Source organism: Asterias rubens, chromosome 5 (assembly GCF_902459465.1).
Source record: "Asterias rubens chromosome 5, eAstRub1.3, whole genome shotgun sequence".
Classification (NCBI taxonomy): domain Eukaryota; kingdom Metazoa; phylum Echinodermata; class Asteroidea; order Forcipulatida; family Asteriidae; genus Asterias; species Asterias rubens.
In genome coordinates this window covers 2,740,464-2,758,477 of record NC_047066.1, presented here as the reverse complement: position 1 = coordinate 2,758,477, position 18,014 = coordinate 2,740,464, and the positions used below count along the sequence as shown (strand labels likewise).

General features: G+C 42.1%; 1 protein-coding gene across 1 annotated transcript; it reads left to right on the top strand.

The window, feature by feature from the left end:
• The first annotated feature begins 10 nt into the window (after nucleotides 1-10).
• Nucleotides 11-16,119, top strand: LOC117290075. The gene is made up of 16 exons (XM_033771322.1): nucleotides 11-235; nucleotides 861-1,034; nucleotides 2,077-2,166; nucleotides 2,657-2,790; nucleotides 3,182-3,323; nucleotides 4,907-5,017; nucleotides 5,402-5,549; nucleotides 6,116-6,247; nucleotides 6,677-6,819; nucleotides 7,725-7,884; nucleotides 8,354-10,113; nucleotides 10,531-11,523; nucleotides 11,873-12,964; nucleotides 13,605-15,053; nucleotides 15,488-15,540; nucleotides 15,909-16,119. The coding sequence occupies exons 1-16, from the start codon at nucleotides 11-13 to the stop codon at nucleotides 16,117-16,119; spliced, it is 7,017 nt and encodes a 2,338-aa protein (XP_033627213.1).
• The last annotated feature ends 1,895 nt before the right edge of the window (nucleotides 16,120-18,014 follow it).

Sequence of the window (18,014 nt, the reverse complement as noted above, 5' to 3'; positions counted from 1 at the left end):
GATGAGCAACATGGAATCCACTCCCCCGTTTAGAATGCCGAAACGGGAGCTTCCAGCGAAGCTCAAAGTTAAGGAGCCCGATGGATATCTCTCGGTATTGGCTGGTGGTAAGAGCCCGATACCAATGCCTTCCATCCCGGCATGGATGCTAAACACTCCCATGTATAGCAAGCTCCCGATGATACCTGCTCCCAAGGGGAAAATAACACTGTACACAACTGGACTTGGAGAAAAGGTGAGTCGGTATCTTCAATTGGAATGACGACCATTAATTTGACGTGTCAGTTAAATACAGTCATCACGATGAGGAAAATATCCAAACATAAATGAAAATAAATAAGGTCTATGTATTGAGTATAGTATAGATTTGGGCAAATATAGACCCTTGTCCTGTGATCGAGGCAACCATTGTTGACAATTTTACCTTCTAACTTGTTGATATAAAGGACGTTCTTCGAACACAAAATAATTTAAAGCAATTTTTTGGAGACTAGATAAAGGAGTATATGATGGGATTGGTAAGGATAACAAACATTGTTTAATTTTTTAACTGATAACAAAGTTAATTCCTTAACCACTTTTTTCTGTCAAAAATGTCCCATTAAGATGAGTTAATATTCGAGGACAATAATAAAATCATCTGTATCTCAACTAGCTAAAGCACCAAGCATAATGAGGTGCTTTATTCCTCAGATTTTGCATTTAAAACAACAAAATTACTCTGTGCACCAAACAAAGGGCTGACGTTCTGTTTCACCGTCTTACAAATAAGAAACAAAAACCGAAAACAAATTCATGCATATTTGAATCAGTATCAGCCCTCAACTTTAACCAAACTTAACATTATCTTATATCCGCAGCTATACCGAAGTCCGAGTGATCTTGACTTTGACCCGAGTGCAGAGGGTCTGAACAGTCAGGGTTTGAACAGCCAGTATAGATGCCTTCATGATCCTCATCTCAAGACTCATTACAACCAATCAGCATCCTTCAAAGATTTGGTGAAGAAAAAGTTCATCACCCCAGAAGGAAAGGTACATGCATAATGATTTGTTTTAAACTACTTTTCAGAAATTCTGAAGTGAAGGAGAACAAGTTGATGAGAAAGAACAACAACTCAAACATGCTTCCTGAAGTTATGCTTGTCCGCGATTTTAAACAAAGCGGCATGAGCTGAGAATGCATAAAACAAAATAAACATTGAGTAAAAAATTACACAAAATACACATTAACCAAAAAAACAAAATCGGCAGAAATAATTATTTTTTAAATCCAAGTACATAACATAAGAAGAACAAATAAATGCCCCCAGATTTACACATAACTCAGATGGTTTAATTCCGATGGTTTAGTAGGGTCATGGTGGAAAATGTCCCATGAAACATCAGTGTGGAAATACAATAAAAGAGAGAGAAAAAGAGAGTAAAAAACTAAATAATTTCAGTCTGGTTTTCGTATAAAAACTCTGCAAAAGTGAAGATGGTGCGATGGCCACCATGGATGATGTCACATTACCGAAAAGGAAAACCAACATTCAATATCAAATGGTTCTTTTAGAATGTTGGGGTCTGGAAGAACGATTTGAAAAAAAAAAATCTTTTGATTGGATGAATGTTTTGTGTTCTAGGTTTAACATTATTTAAAGCCATTGGACCCTTTCGGTAAACAGTATTGTCCAAGGCCCACACTTTGTGTACCACAACTTCTATATCAAATAACAAACCTGTGAAAATTTAGGCTCAATCGGTCATCGGTGTCGGGAGAAAACAACGGAAAAACCCACCCTTGTTTCCGCGCGTTTCGCCGTAAATCCGTAATTCTCGTTAACGAGAATTTATATTGTTTTGCTGTTTTCTCAAAAAGTAAAGCATTTCATTGAATAATATTTCAAGAGAAGTCTTTCACCATTGCCTTCTGTGAACCCTGTAAGTTATTTGTAAATCTGTGAACTTTTATTATTTTTTCTGAACCGAAAGGGTCCAATGGCTTTAACATCAAATGGTCCTTTTAGAATGTTTGGGTCTGGAAGAACGATTTGAAAAAATATTTTGATTGGATGAATATTTTGTGATCTAGGTTGTTTGTACCCTCAAAGAGTTCAACGAGTACCACCAATACCTGAAACGTATTCATATCGAGAAACTTGCACATGGCCGAAAAAGAACCGTAAGTATGTGACACGAATAGAATGTAACATCAATTAAGTGAAAGGCAATAATTATTATACTGGATTGTTAAGTTTATCGATTATTGATTGGTAAGTTTATTGATTATGTGGATCATACTATAGACATTTTTTGTGTGTGAAGGTTTTCCCTCTGAAGCCATTCGAGAAAACTTTGTAATGTAAACCTTTTAACAAAACAGCCGATTCGGTTGGGGGTTTATGCTCCTGGAGTTGAGAAAGTTTGTTGATTGTATTTATGCCAGATGAACAGGGATCATAAATCTGTAAAGCACATTGACCAAGCTATATTCCGAGGATATGTGCGTCATGTCAGAACCATGTATTATTTATACTAAAAAAAAACCAACAAAACAATACATTTTTCTTTCAAAGTTTGGACCACTGTTGAAATGACTTAGTGTTATATTTTTGATTGGTCGCAAATTCCCTTAAATTTGTCCCGTGCCCGTTCCGGTAATACCATCACAGACCGAGAGGCAACGCCGAGACCGCGAACGCCAACGTCAAGAATGGAGCAACAAAGAAGAACTCAGCCCACATGACAAACATCTTATTGATGTACAGATGAGACGGAGAAAACTGCTCAAGGAGCAGCATCAAAGGTAAGGAGATAATATGTGATTTCTTATTTATCACTAGGATGGTACATTCACAGTTGGACTCAGGGGGTGGGGGGGGGGGATGGAAGCCCCCGCCCTATGGAGGAGCAAACCAAAAGAGTGGAGAAAAATGCTCACAGTTCAATACACGCTCTAAAACTGGGTTAAAGTTGATAACACGGATTCCGGGTCCCAGGTGACCCATTTATGATCCGAAATGACCCGGGAAGAACAAAGGATTTACGGGCTTATACGTAAGTTTGAACCAGTCCTTGTGCACTTTGACTGAGATGACACTGACCCAATGACTGGGTCAGGCGGCCCCACACCAGACACATGACCCGGTTGGGGTTTGCGTTCTTTGTGAGTGAAATGCGTGAATCTGTTCTTGCAGTTTAACGCAGCGACTTGAGGCAGACGCCGTTAAACATCTACGCCTACTGAAGGAGGTGCAAGCAAAGCATTGCATTGAAGAGGCAAGGAGTAAACTAGAGAAAGAGAAGAAACGAAGTAAGAAGATCAGAATGGAAATGGAGGTAGGTAGCTCAACAGTATCTTAATTTGCAGTTATTATTTCTTTGCTTCCAAAACCGGGTTAATTTTAAAGTCACCTGGAAGTGGTATTTTTTCGAAATAAAGCTTTTGCCACTAATATATGTGTTTTGATGAGTGGAATGTGAATAAACAGTTAACTAAGGTTTAAAAAAATCAGTTCTTATGTTATTTACAAATTTAAGAGTAGACCCCGACCCGAAAGGGCGCTGTTCGTGACGTCAATCGAGGCAGACTTTGCCTGTAATGCGTAGAATAAACACAATTGCAAAGTACATGTACGGACCAATTCGTGAGTTTGTACGTTTCAAAAAAAGATTTTTTTGTTTTTTTTTCCCGGCAATGCCGACCAGGTGTATTGCTGCTGAATGCAGAAAAACACTTTTTGAAATGTACCAACTCACGACTTGGACGTACATGTACTTTGCACGTGTGTTTACTATACGCATTGCAGGCAAAGTCTGCCTCGATTGACGTCACAAAAGGGGTAGGCGGAGTCAGCCCCCAAACAACTTTATATATTTTTTAAACATATAAACCGTGCAAACAATAGGAGACTTTCCAACGCTAGGCGGCAGCAGACATACCGGGTAAATTTTCATTGTTTACGTAGTTCTGAACATGCGCATAATTCTGAGAACAATGGATTTACCCGGTAAGTCTGCTGCCCAGAAAGTCTCCCATTACTAAAAAAAATGTTTTATTGTTCGTTAGCATAAACTCTTATGTTTGAAAGAAAAAAAAAAATTCCAGGTGACTTTAAGCGATTGTGAAGACAAGTTTGGTGACGCAACACTCAATACGTCCCGTTTGTCCAATCGGTTATTCAATTATTGTGACACAAGGAAATTCTCTTCGGTTTCGCCTAGCCTTCGCGTGAATGAACCCAGCTTTAGAATGAGCGACAAAAAGAGAGAAGAAAGTATGTCAAGGAATACATTTCATGGCTCTTGTTACCGCCGATTCTGGGCCACACCATGATGCTCCATTTTATTTTGTGCAAGTGCCGAATTTAAGCGAAGAATGCCTAAAACCGCTGTACGCACGCACACAAGCAATAGCGAGGTTTAGCTGCACATTACGAGAGCAAATACGTGAACGTGAACGTCAACAAGTTGTGTTGCTTCTGGATGACGTACCTGACGTGAAAACTGGTAACTTCACGTATGCTAAAAACGTGAGATTTTAATCACACAACTCTCTGACGTTCACGTTCACGTTGCTCGCGGAACGTGAAGCTAAACCTTCCTAATAATTCCCTGCTACAGCCCGTGAAATACGCTTGACGTAAGCGTGGAATTCCCCGCTTCTGTAATTGCCAATTCTTTGCTTACGGTAAGCAGAGCCATGAAATTAGGTCCAGGTGGACTAGACGATTGACAGATTAGCAGCCTAGAACAGTTAAAAGAAAGAGAGAACAGCAAAAGAAGATGGAGAGATGACATCAGAGTGGCTAGAGAAAGAGGCAAACACAAGTTTTCTGAAGATGAATTTGTTCAACAGGTGGATGATAATGTTAGTGATAATGATGATAATTTGAAAGCCATTGTTTTATTGTAACCTTTAGGAAATTATTAAGCGGGCCAAGAAACGAAAGAAGCAAACCGAAGATGAACGCAAACATGCCGAACTTCTTAAATGCTACAGGATGGGGTTAAAAGACAACCGACAACTAAAGGTAGTAACACAGTGTTTGGAAGGTTCCAATTGAAGATAAAATTTAATTCAAACTCAACTTATGTACAATATTGTTGCACGGCTGCTAAATATCAAACACAATTTGTAGCGTGTTATGGCCTAGCGGAATAAGAGTACCGGATTCAAGCACTTAACTGGTGTTTGATCTGCAGAGTGTGGGTTCGATTCCCGGTCGCGACACTTGTGTCCTTTAGGCAAGAAACTAAACCACGATTGCTTCAAAGTTGGGGAGATAGTGCTTTCTGCTCTACCAACCAGGCTTCTGATGGATGATTCCTGCATGTGATTTTGTGTAATTTTATAAAAACCCTGTACGATTTACAAAAGAAATTAATACAATTTTAATTACATTGTTAACGTGCAGTTGGAGGACCAATGGAACAGGCACAAACGCATCCGGGACAAGCGTCTTGTTGATGACTCGAGGAGGAAGAAACAAGAACAAGCCGAAATCGAAGAAAACATCAGGACCAGGCAGGAGATAGTGGCCGATCAGAGATCAAGACAGCTTTGTGAGTGGTCAACTGTTGTATATTTTTGTGTTCTGTTAGATTGTGTTAATTTGGGTGAATGGGTGAGGGGTTGGGGTGAGGCTATCCAATATCGAAGTAATAATAGTTTTCGAGGATTATTCCAGTCTGTGGTACTAGGTGGCAGCAATCGCTTGCCCAGAACAACGTTACGTGTTGAAAAGTTACCGGGTATAAATGTTGGTCTCACAGATGTGATATTCACACTGCCTCTAGCTAGCTTGGTGGTCTGGTGGCAAGACACCTGCTCTAGCAATGCAAAGGTCGTGGTCCAAATTACTGAGGATTTTAAATCTTTAGTAGGCAGTGCTTGCTACACATCGGTGTAAAGGTAAAATCAAATTGTATCCATTATGATGCAACAACTTGCGATTAAAAACCATTTTTGCTCCTAAAAACGCATGCTTACCCAAGAGCGCCAGACTAGACTGCACATTGCATTTCAAAACATTTGGACAGAAAATGATGTCAAGCGACCACTTTCAAAGAAAACTGGTCCTTGCATATTGCACTTCTCTCAAACCGGTCCCTTTCAAACACCATTGTAGCCACATTTGAGAACATCCGGGACACACGAGCGTCACATCTGCAGCAGCAAGAGGTCAAGATACGAGCTCGACTGGAGAAGAAGCTCAAGATAGTGCGCAACCTTCTTGAACAGCGTCGAAGGAGACAGACAGGTATCGCAAAGATCACTATTCAGGGAATGTAAAAGTGATTAACACTTGAGACTTGAAATGACAATCAAGTACGTAACCGTCTCACGCAAGCAGAACATGTTCCACCTTCCCTTCAGTTATTTGAACTAATTTACGAAAATGTGCTGCGAAACGCAATGCTGGGTGCGATGACACACCATTAGAGTACTTACTCACCAGCAAGTGACGTCAGTAAAACGGATCTACAGCGAACCTTGTGTACAGAACTAGATTTACTTGAATTCCTGTTTAGTTTGCCAAATGGCAATTACAACGTATTGAACCATTGCTTTGTGATTTTGTAAAAGTTTTTTTTTTAAGTTGTGTTCGATAAAAATAAAACAAACAAAAACAACCAGCCATTCACACCTTTTTAAGAAGTGTCATCATTTGTAATTTCTATCAATGTAGGTGGTCGTAGACGAAGACATCATGCACGTCACGGCCTAGGAGGTCCACGTCACTACAGCGCATGGGCAGTAGACTACGCGCTGGAACGAATAAAGCTCTCTCCAGCCGATGGAGTCTGGAAGTTTGACGAGAGTTTGCTTCTTGTAAGAAATTACCGATTCTGCCAATGAGTTAAAAAAAATAAAAAAAATACAATAAAATTTGATGATTGTTTAGCCACTGTTTTGAGTCAAAAGCTTGTTCAAACGAGTCCCACTTCCTCTCAACGTAACTTAGCTTTATCTCCCGGCTCCACCCCTCGTCTCAATCCTTCTTTTTTTTAAGCTTCAAGCGCAAGAAACATTGAAATTTGACCCTGCGTAGGGTCAAATTTCAATGTTCCTTGGTTTCTTTGTTGTTTTTCCTCCAAAATAGCAATAAAAGAGTTTGAGTGAAGGTTTATAGAGCTGCTAAATGGCAGATTTTGTGCTTACTGCGCGAGTTTCCATTTTATAGCGCTGCTATTCCGTAAGCTCACGAAAAGGCATGCTAACCTTCCGGTGCTTAAAGACACTGTACACTGTTGGTAATTGTCAAAGACCAGTCTTCTCACTTGGTGGATCTCAAATTTGCATTAAATAACAAACCTGTGAAAATTTGAGCTCAATTGGTCGCCGAAGTTGCGAGATAATAGTGAAAGAAAAAACACCCATGTTACACGAAGTCGTGTGCTTTCAGATGCTTGATTTCGGGATTTCGAGACCTCAAATTATAAAACTGAAGTCTCGAAATCAAAGTCGTGGAAATTCTTCTTTCTCGAAAACTACGTTACTTCAGAGGGAGCCGTTTCTAACAATGTTTTATACTATCAACAGCTCTCCATTACTTTTAATCAAGTAAGTTTTTATGTTAATGTTTTATTTTTTATAGTAAAAACCAATAGTGTCCACTGCCTTTAGGTATGAAATGGTTCTCTCTGTTTTTGTGTGTGTGAGTACAGAAATATTGATTGAATTAAAATGAAACAAACTAAGCAGCAAGTAATCTGTACTCACGTATTTTGCATTAGATGAATGCTCAAACGACGTCACCGGTTACTTCTGTTTCCATCGAGCCGTCTCTGGACGCTGAAACAAAGGAACCTTCTCATATCATCATCAGTGGAAGCCAAGACATCATAGAGGAAGTTGACGAAGACGACCTCGATCCCGAAATAACAGAAGAACAAGGTACTTAGAAGTTCGGAGTCCGTATACACCATCAAGTTAGTGTTCAAGAAACCATTTGACAACTGGCAATGCTTATAGGCCTTATCTCAATTTATGTCCGAGGGATAAACTAACTGAAAGTAATCACACAGTCTTCCAGATGGTCTAGAGATAGTATTTCACAATTCGAGGGGCAGACCCATTAACATTTGCACGGGCAGGGTTAGGTGTGTCAAACAATATTACACGACATCAGCCTAGTTTGTGCACGAGTCAATGGGTAAATCCCACCAGTCTTTGTTGTAAAATATCCAGCGGGTAAACGACCTTGCCATGACCACTCAACCTTTAAATTGTGTTTAACTAGCCAGTTGGTAACTGGCAGATAAGCCCTGAAATTGATTTAAAAAAAAAATCCTGTCTGTGAAACTGAGCCAATATATTTTCTGGTATTTCTTATGAATTTTGTTTTATCCTTCAATCCTTTCAGCCTTTTCACTTTCGTCCCTGGAGCTGGCTGTTTTATTTGGAGACCACTACGACTCCTTCATTGCCTCTTCAAGAGATCTAATCGGAAACGTCTTCCAGGCTCTCGAAGCTGAGCGGTTCTCTAGTGATAGCATACAACCTGAGCCCAGAGCTGCTGAGTCGGAAGTTCGTCCGCCAGAGGTCAAACTTCCAGAGGTCATGCGGCAGAAGAGCGTCCTGCATCTGGCCAACAGCAGAGTGGCACGGCTGGTAGTTTCAACGATTCTGAATAGAGCTAAGGAACAGATTGATGCAGAAGGGGGACTCCCTCCACTCCCAGGATCAACAGCGACTGCGTCTGACTCAATGCTGCCTTCAGCTACTGAGATATCCCCCGTTGGAAGGCTGATCAGCCTACCAGAGATGCACCCCGCGAGCCCCATTGCCAAGAGTGAAGTTATATCTGATGGATCTCTCCCGACATGGGGAAAGGAGAAATCCTCGTCGCATACCAGTAGCAGTCTCCTTGCAAGGGCTGTGGTCTCTGATGCGCTACGGAACGCCGTACAAGGGCTTGAAGAGGAGACTCATCAATCAGATACGAGTATTCTTGCCGAGGAGGTAGTCTGGGACGCCATTAGATGCGTCACCAGCCAGCTACACCACGAGCTGTCACAGTCAGGTACAAGTGTCATCGCAGAGAGGGTAGTATCTGATGCGATGAGAGAAGCTGCCCAACAGCTTCGAGCGGAGAGACCAATGCATTCCAGTACCAGCTTGCTCGCCGAGGACCTGGCATTCACGGCGATAAAGAACGCGACACAACAGCTACGAATGCTCCTTCCACAGTCGAGTTCAAGCATCATCGCAGAGGCTGTGGCAGCAGATGCTATCAAGAATGTAATGAGAGAGCTCGGAGCAGACCCTCTCAAATCAAGCAGTAGTATCATAGCGCAGACTTTTGCATCAGACGCTTTGAAAAACGCAACGAGGCGGCTTGAAGCAGAGCAGACTCTTCAAGCACTTTACCCTAAACTCCACACCAGTAGTAGTCTATTAGCCCAGGCTGTCGCAAACAATACTGTCCAGAAAGTTACCAGGCAACTCCAACAGGAGAATCGAGCACTTCAGCCACACACAGACAGCAGTCTAATGGCAGAGTCTGCAGCAAATGACGCCCTGGCAAATGCCATGAGACACCTTGGAAGAAGGCTACCATCTCCCGTGACTGACAGCAGCTTACTCGCACAGGCCGTCACCCGTGACACCATGCAGAATGCCATCGTTCAACTCCAGGCTGAGAAAAGACTACACACACCCAAGACGTGTAGCAGCATACTTGCGCATGATGTTATCATTAATACCCTACAGAATGCCGTCACACAGATTGCTGGTGAAGAGGCAACACAGCCACTTAAAGCAAGTAGCAGTCCGTCACCTGAAGACATCGCAGATGATGCTCTCAAGACGGCCAAAGAGCAACTGCGGACCGAACAGAGAGCCAGCAGCAGGAGCAAATCTCGTGGTTCTCGCTCTTCGAGCCCGTTCTCTCCCGAACCTGCCCGGAGCGCGATGAACCAAACGTCCCCACAGCCAGCGCAGCAGAGTTTCAAGGCAAGAGCTGTTGTCTCGGATATAATTAAGAGGACCGCCACTGACACGGACTCCCCATCGCCAACAGAGGGCGGGCTTCAGACACCCCCTCCTTCACCAGCAGGTCAGCAGTCGAAAGATTCAACGGTTGATACGGAAGACAATACTGGAAGTGGACCCAGAAGAGAGGTTTGTAAAATAAGGTTAAAGCATCTCAAATCTAAACACTATATAGTCTCCTGAAGGTGACTATATAGGAAGCTTGTCCGAACATTGAGACCAAGGAAGAGCCAACTGCAGTGAAGTCAATAACGAAAAGTCCCCTTGGTCCACTAAGAGAAAGAAGTAGTCCCGTCTGATTTCTAATATATTAAATTAGAAGGTCAATTTGTTAAAGAAAAATCTACACACAAGCAAAGTATGGTGTTGCCACAAACTCAATGTACTTTGATGTCTAATTATCATGCAATGCCTCAAAACATATTTAAGACTCAAACAGTCGCAAAAATATTGATATCTTCAATTTACACTAACTTCAGAAATGTTGAAACAAAGTCATGAATATATTATAACTCATGTTCCCAACTTTGATTCTCTATCTTTTAGGAATCAGGTAGTGATGTACAGGCTCAGACAGTGGTCAAGCTAGTATTCAGTAGTGTTCTCGCTTATCTAAGCCAAGCAAAGGAGTACCCACGCGACGAAGCAATGATCCTATTGAGCCAGAGCGAAGGAAAAGTTCACGACGGTCACGATGTGCATGTTCACCGAAGCAGCATTCTTTTGGCCACCGTGAATGATGTGTTTAGAGAGAGTGAAGAGGACCTTGAGCATGACCACGTCGAAGGCAGCGAGAGCGAGGAGAGCGACATGGACGAGGACGACGACGAACAGGATCAGATCATCGGTCTAGTCGAGAACGAGATCATAGCCGAGGAAGAGAGCGTCCATTCCCTGGCCGAATGCCTGGAGGGTCTGCCGGTCGAGGGGTTGACATCGGTGGTCAAGAAGAACCAGGAGAAGATGATCTTCGAAGGGGCCGTCATTCCCCGAGAAGGAGTCCACGACGAATCCGTGACGGAGAAGGTACTGTCGATGGAAGAGCTCCACCCAGACGAATCGGGACATCATCTCGTTCACGACATAAGTAATAAGTCTCTCCACAAGGTCGCTGAGAGTGGGGAGTACTCCGAAGATGGTAGTCGAGAAGCCAAGAGCCACCACTTTAGCAGCATCGTCCCGATCTACCACAGCCATCCTCTGAATCTGGACGAGGAGATCATCTCACATAATCTCTCTGCCATCTCAATGAAACCTGACAGCCACAGGAAGGTGCCTTCAGCCTACTCGGCTAACAGCCGGAACTCCTTCCGGAATGTGTTCCGACCTGACATGACATTCTGTCAGGGCTCTGCGAAGTGTCTCAAGGATACCCTGGTGCAGGAGCTGACTCATCCACACCACGAGGACCATGATCATATCTACGGTGTCCTCGATCAGCCAAATGTGGATATCACAGAACATCACTCAGATGAAGAATTCATGGGGGTCGAAGAATCCGGAGGAGTGTGTTATTTACCTAAAAGGAAAGCCTATAAGGTAGATTCGAATATAATTGTCTCCAACGATAAAAAATGTAAAAGATGCAGTGCAAAATCACATATTGTTCTACAGGAAAAAAAAGAATACCAACCTCTTTTTCAATGATCAAAGTTTATCTAGAGGCATGGGAAAGGAGGCTGGTGTAACAGGAGATTCTGTCCTCCACGATATTTTGCCTCTCCTACTCTGCTCAATTATAAATGATATTATATATAGATAAGCAAAGTAATAACAACAAAATATGAAGGGGAAAGAGTTAATCAATGGACACCAACATAAAGAGAGGAGGTTGTCAGATTAAGCAAAGGCTTCAGTAATTCCGTTTACTATTCCCCTTCTTACACAGGTCCACGAAGTTGTAGACGACGTGGTGACCGAGGAACAAGAAGATGAACAGAGGGTCACTGCAAGAGCAGGCGAGGAGGCCAGTCAACCTAGTGCACCCCAAGACCACAAGGTTGCAGGAGGAGATTGCACCTCACCCCATGAAGACGAAGTTGAGCCCACCGTGCCAGTGTCTCGAATAAGCACTAGATCAATACGCAGTGGTAAATCAAGAGATAGTCCGTGTCTTAGGAGCGAATCTGAATCCAGAGGTAGTCCAGCAGAGATGGTCTCCAACTCTGAAACCAAGACTTCTGACGGCAGGAAGCCATCCGAGAAGGCGAGCCATTCCAGGAGTATGATTGGGGCTGTTATAAGCCGCATTAGTAGCATTTTTGGCAGGAAGACTTCTAAAATACACACTGAGTCGAAGACAAAGGCACTTTCTACTGGGGCGAGCAGCAGCAGCAGCACCCATTCCCAAGATCCTTTGATGAGCAGTGCTCCGAAGACAGAAGGTAGTAAACCTGGTGACAGCCTCCACATCACGGATGTCTCTGCCCGAGACCTCATCAACAATAATCAAGTCAATGTTCCTATCTTGGAAAGCACTACGGCTACCGATGACACAACAGCTGGTGTACCAGACACCAACGGGGATGGAGAAAACCCGAACATATCCAAGCAACAAGCAGAAAATACAGATGAGACAAACCTACAAACCACCGATGACAAGAGTGAGATGCCTGAACAGGAAGTCGAACAAGAAGTGACCGATCCCGCACAACCAGACGCACAACAGGTCAACCCACCTTTGGATGGTGGACCCACTCTTTCAGACAAAGTAGACGAAGCACCAGTCACTCTGCTTACTGCAGACGATAATACTACCAAGAAACAAGTCAATTCGAAAGTGAACATAGAATCCACTTCAGACGAAAATAACCAGGACACCAAAGAGCCGGGAAAAACCAAAAGCAAGACTCTGCCAAGGATGGACGACGAGTCGGGGAAACCGAAAGCATTCAAGGCCAAGGTCAAATCGAGTTTGACTCGACACAAAAGCAGCTTCGAAAAGAGGCAGCTTGGCAAGAAGAAAAAGTCAAAGTCTGGCGTAAGAATAGCTAGTGACGTAAGCATAACTTTCAATATCATAGTGTGTACTTTCCCGCCATTTTCGCTTTCAACTTGAAATCAAAAATTGTGGAGGCGAAGTTTCGATGTGAACGACCAAAGTAAACTGATATGCCATGCATAAAGTAAAATAACCATCAACAGTCTGGTAGTTGACAAGCACTTTAAAAAAAGTCCCGGCACGAAGAAAAAAGCACAACATACACAACTTACTCTGTCAGTTTCATATACTTTCTGTAAACTCTCTCCTGCCATTTGGCTCGTTCAACAAAATTGAAAAATAGACAGTGGAGACTAAGAGGCCAAACCTTGGGTTTCTATAAAACAGTGCCCAGTTTCATAGATATGCCTACACCGAAGAAGGTTACCAGTCGAAATACTTTGTCACGTGTAACCCCAGTGACTGGTGTCCCACAGAAGTTGTTACGTCAAATTTGGTTGAAATATGGCCCAAACAGAGAAAATCAATCTATTGTTTATGTTTTTCTTTATTGTAACATAAATCCTCTATAGGAATATGCATCAGGGGAAATAGACCAGAAATTATAAGAGTGTCAATAACTTTGAGGTGTCGTTGTTTTTACCACCGCTAATCAATATTGTTCCTTTTTGTTTTACAGCCATGCGTTAAACGGACCACATCCAGTAAAAGTGCAAAATCAAGGCCGTTTTTGTCAATGACACGGAATCTTTCGAGATCGTCAACTAAATCGTCATCGCCTCTTGGTTATCATCGTCAGAAAAGCCCGAGAAAATCACCGATTTCTCCCCGACCAAAGGAATGGATTTCCACGAAACCGTCAGACAGACAACCTCAAAGCAGCGGCAGTAACAAAACGACTGGCCACGCTAAAATACCGTCCACGACAAAGCCAACATCTCACACATCTGATACTGAAACGAAACAGCCGTCAGCTGATGCAAGAAAACAGTCGTCGGATCATGAGTCCTCTCAGCCAATAATAAAGCAGCATTCAGAGTCATCCGCACCTATCATAACGAAGCGAGGCTCCCAGGTTAGCAACCCCCCGTCGACAGGGTCGGTCCGCCTGATCAAAGTAATCCCGGCCCCGTCGATGTCCAGCCGATCAAGAGACAACTCGACGGGGTCTTTAAAGAAAATATCAGGCCACAATTCAGGAGGATCTGTTCGACTTATCAAAGTATCACCTGCTGCCTCGACGGCAATCGGACCACGTAGAACGCCTCGACAGTCCCCTGGGTCAAGTGCTAAGACTTCTCCTGCACCATCACCTCGTGCATCATCGAGACCACCATCTGGAGGAAGTATTAGCAGGAAAGAGAAGGCTGTCAACTCAGAATTAACCTCCTACCAGAAGCTAGAGGAAGCTCGTCAGTCGCCAGGTAACCACCAAGCTGTTGAGAAAGAGCCTTCTGCTGGGTCATTTGTTGTAACCAATACTCCTACAGAGATTCCAAATGATGTTTCTGGCGTGCCATCTGGTTACATTGAGGTTTCAGCAGTTATCGGCGTAGCATCTGACTTGATAGATCAACCTGTCGAGCAGGATCAAGTCGAAGCGATCCAAGTAAGTCGACCTTACGATGAAAGTGGTTTCAATAAAGCACAAATTCCCGATGAGGAACATAATCCAACTAATGAACCAACAGAAGTTCAGACAGAAGCTCGTGTCGAAAATCAGGGCCAGGATTTACCAGGAGTCATACAAGGAAACGAAGACACCAGCGGGCCGGCTTCTGTCGACGAACAGGCACCACCTCATTCCGGCCAGACCATAGAAGGCAGACACCAAGCAGACGACGAGGTCCCCGAGGCTGCAGTCGCTGCCCACCGATCAAAGAGCGTCATAACCGCAGTTATTGACCGGCTTAGCAGGATGTTCTCCGGACAATCTCAGGGGAGTCGAACCACAGACAAGGGAAATCGCCTCCACAGCGAAACAACGATGAGTGCAGCCGTGAAATCAGACCATGTTATACGTCAAGAGGAAGGTGGGCTGCACCAGAGTCAGTCAACTGGCACGCAGGCTTTGTCAACTGAGCCCGTACTGAGTGGAAAAAAGAAACGGAAGCACAAAAATAAAGGGGTAAGTTTTTCGTCTGGATAATCGAAACTACTCTTTAGTCTATTGAAGATGGCTGGAGCAGGCTAGTCGAAACGTTGAGACCAATAAATTAAGAACTCACTCCGCTGAAGTGAAGTTAATAGCGAGAAGTTCCCATGATACTAAGTGAAAGTACCGACCGATTTGTTTACATCCCCATGACAGATTTTACCTAAACCATAGACAGTGAGCTTCTGAACTAAAGTCTTCTGAATTCCAAAATCTACTCCGCGGCAGAAAAATAATTAGCAGGGCTAGTTCTCAAAGAACTACACAGCAAAGTTGGTGATACCGCAAATTGAATAATAGTTATTCAATGGTCGTTATAATGTCATGAATTTACTAATTAGTTTCAGTAAGAGGAGTTTACCGGCACCAGTTAAATTAAAGACTGTTTTGTTTGTATCACTCCCAAGCAGAAAGGAGCTAACTCAAGAGAGGGCGGTAGCAAGACCAATGCTCATGTCGGGTAAGTACATCGTATTTCAGAAAAGCCAAGTTTCAAATTTGTATTGTGATAACAGGCCATTCGTAAACAAATGTCAGCTGAAAAATCTCAAATTGTTCCAGATTCATTATTGAGACTTTGCAAAATAGCCTGAAAAAGGTCAAATTACCCGGGGTTGAGTATATAACTTACACAAATTACATCAATGACTGCTCTTTAACATTGCTGTACTTTTTAGTGACTCTATTTTATAATTTCTTTAATTACTTTATAATTTCTATTATAAATTATCTTAATTTTTTTTATCAGTTTGTATTGTGTATTTGTTACTATAATTTCTACTATAAAATGGTATTATTTTTACAAATTTGTTCCCCTCCTTTTTATAGTGGATCCCACTTGTCAGTGCCGCCTAACTCTTCGGCCTCTGACGCAACGTCCACTGCCAATGTTACACCTGCAACCACGGCCCAAATCTCGACCGTAAATTCAACGAACCTACCCCCGGTTGAGGCCGTCGAAACAACGGTCCAGCCCTCCGCTGAAGGCGAGGTGATTTCACCCCAAAATGTTCCAGACGATACGTCTAAGGGACAATAGGTTTAATATAAATACAATGCTTTAAGATATTTTGAGACAAAATAGGGGTCAATTTAAAACAGTTAGTTTCAACTTACCGTAAGTGCGTTCTCAATTATTTTTAGTCAGATAAAAACATATAAATTATAATCTATTCATAACGTTCTTTTTATATAAGCTACAATTGTTTTTTTTTGAGTAGCTGTTGTACGGTAGGAAAAAAATACAATATAACATTGACCAATAAATGAATTGTCGCCCTCTGTTGATGGTCTGGATTGGTAAAATACTGACAGGGTTCTCAAGCAACGTTATTTTTTATGAACATCTGGTGCCCAATTGCATAGAACTGCTTACTGCAGAAAATGCTGCTTATTAATGTTTGCTAAGCAAAACTAAGCAGTAAACCAGTTATGATTGGAACATATGAACTGTAATTTGACTGGTGACTGCTTAGCTACCTTTTGTGCTTAAGCAACATTGTGTGAAATTGAGCCTGTAGACATTTCGATCCTAAAAACAAATTAAAGAAATCTCAAAAAATTGTGTTGTTAGTCATGCTTAAAAATAACATTCAATGCTAAAATGTTCACGTTGAAATTTATTGAAGTACGTGGTTGAATATTTTTTTCTGGGAGAATCCATCGATAATTTTTACGAATAATTTTCTCTTTCGGTTGATACTAGATGTTTATGTTATGAATTAATTTATTTATTTGCAGGTATTTTTTAGCTAATACACAAACACGATAAGGAGAATTGAACAAGCACGAACGAAACTAACTTGTCTGAAATCAGTACCCTTGTTAGAAAGGTTTTTGGGGTCATTATGATTGAGCTTGCATTACAAATAAAAGTTTAACATCAGTTGTGGTAAAAAGGTCTGTGCACTTTGTTATTTATTTTGAATATTCAATTAATATGCAAAATGTGTCTACTACGGCAATACGTTCTTGAAGTTTGAGTTTAAAATGTGAATAGATCAATGACAGTCGCTTTATAAATTGTTTTGCATATTAATACCCCCACGCCCCACCCCAAAAGACCATGTGTAATTAGTTCACGCACCATGCACGTATCTGTTCAGATAATTACAAACTGATAGAAATTGGTGAAACCTCCACGTTCAATTAGTGCCATTAACGAACACCTACAGTGGACGACCTATAACATCATTGCCCTTCCCACACAGTGTCTAAAAAAAATCACCATCCTCTGTTGCTAAATTGCTCTCGTGTGAAAGGGGGTTATGAGAAAAGGGTATCAATGTTGTCCGCATGATGTGTCCACTATGTTTTTCAATATTGTTTATCACTCACCGTTTAAAGCCATTATACACTTTCGGAACAGAAAAAAAAAATTAAAGTTCACAAATTTACAAATAACTTACAGGGTTTACAGAAGGTCATGGTGAAAGACTTCTCTTGAAATATTGTTCCATGAAATGCTTTACTTTTTGAGAACACATTAAAACAGTTATTAATTCTCGTTGTCGAGAATTACGGGTTTATTTTAAACACATGTCATGACACGGCGAAACGTGCGGAAACCAGGGTGGGGTTTCCCGTTATTTTCGCCCGACTCCGATGACCGATTGAGCCTAATTTATACAGGTTTGTTATTTTATATATAAGTTGTGATACATGAAGTGTGGGCCTTTGGACAACACTGTTTACCGAAAGTGTCCATGGCGTTAAAATGTTTTGCATAAAAATGTCTAAACCCCACTCCACCCCCAAATCACCACCCTTGCTAAAATCACCATCCTTGCTAAATTGCTCTCATGTGAAAGGGCCTTATAAGAAGGTGTTGCCATCCAAGACACCCCTCCTCCTAGCCTCTCGTGATGAACCATCTGGCACTTCGCAATTAACAATTAGCTCAACAAGCCTTACAGCGAAGGGATAAATGGATCA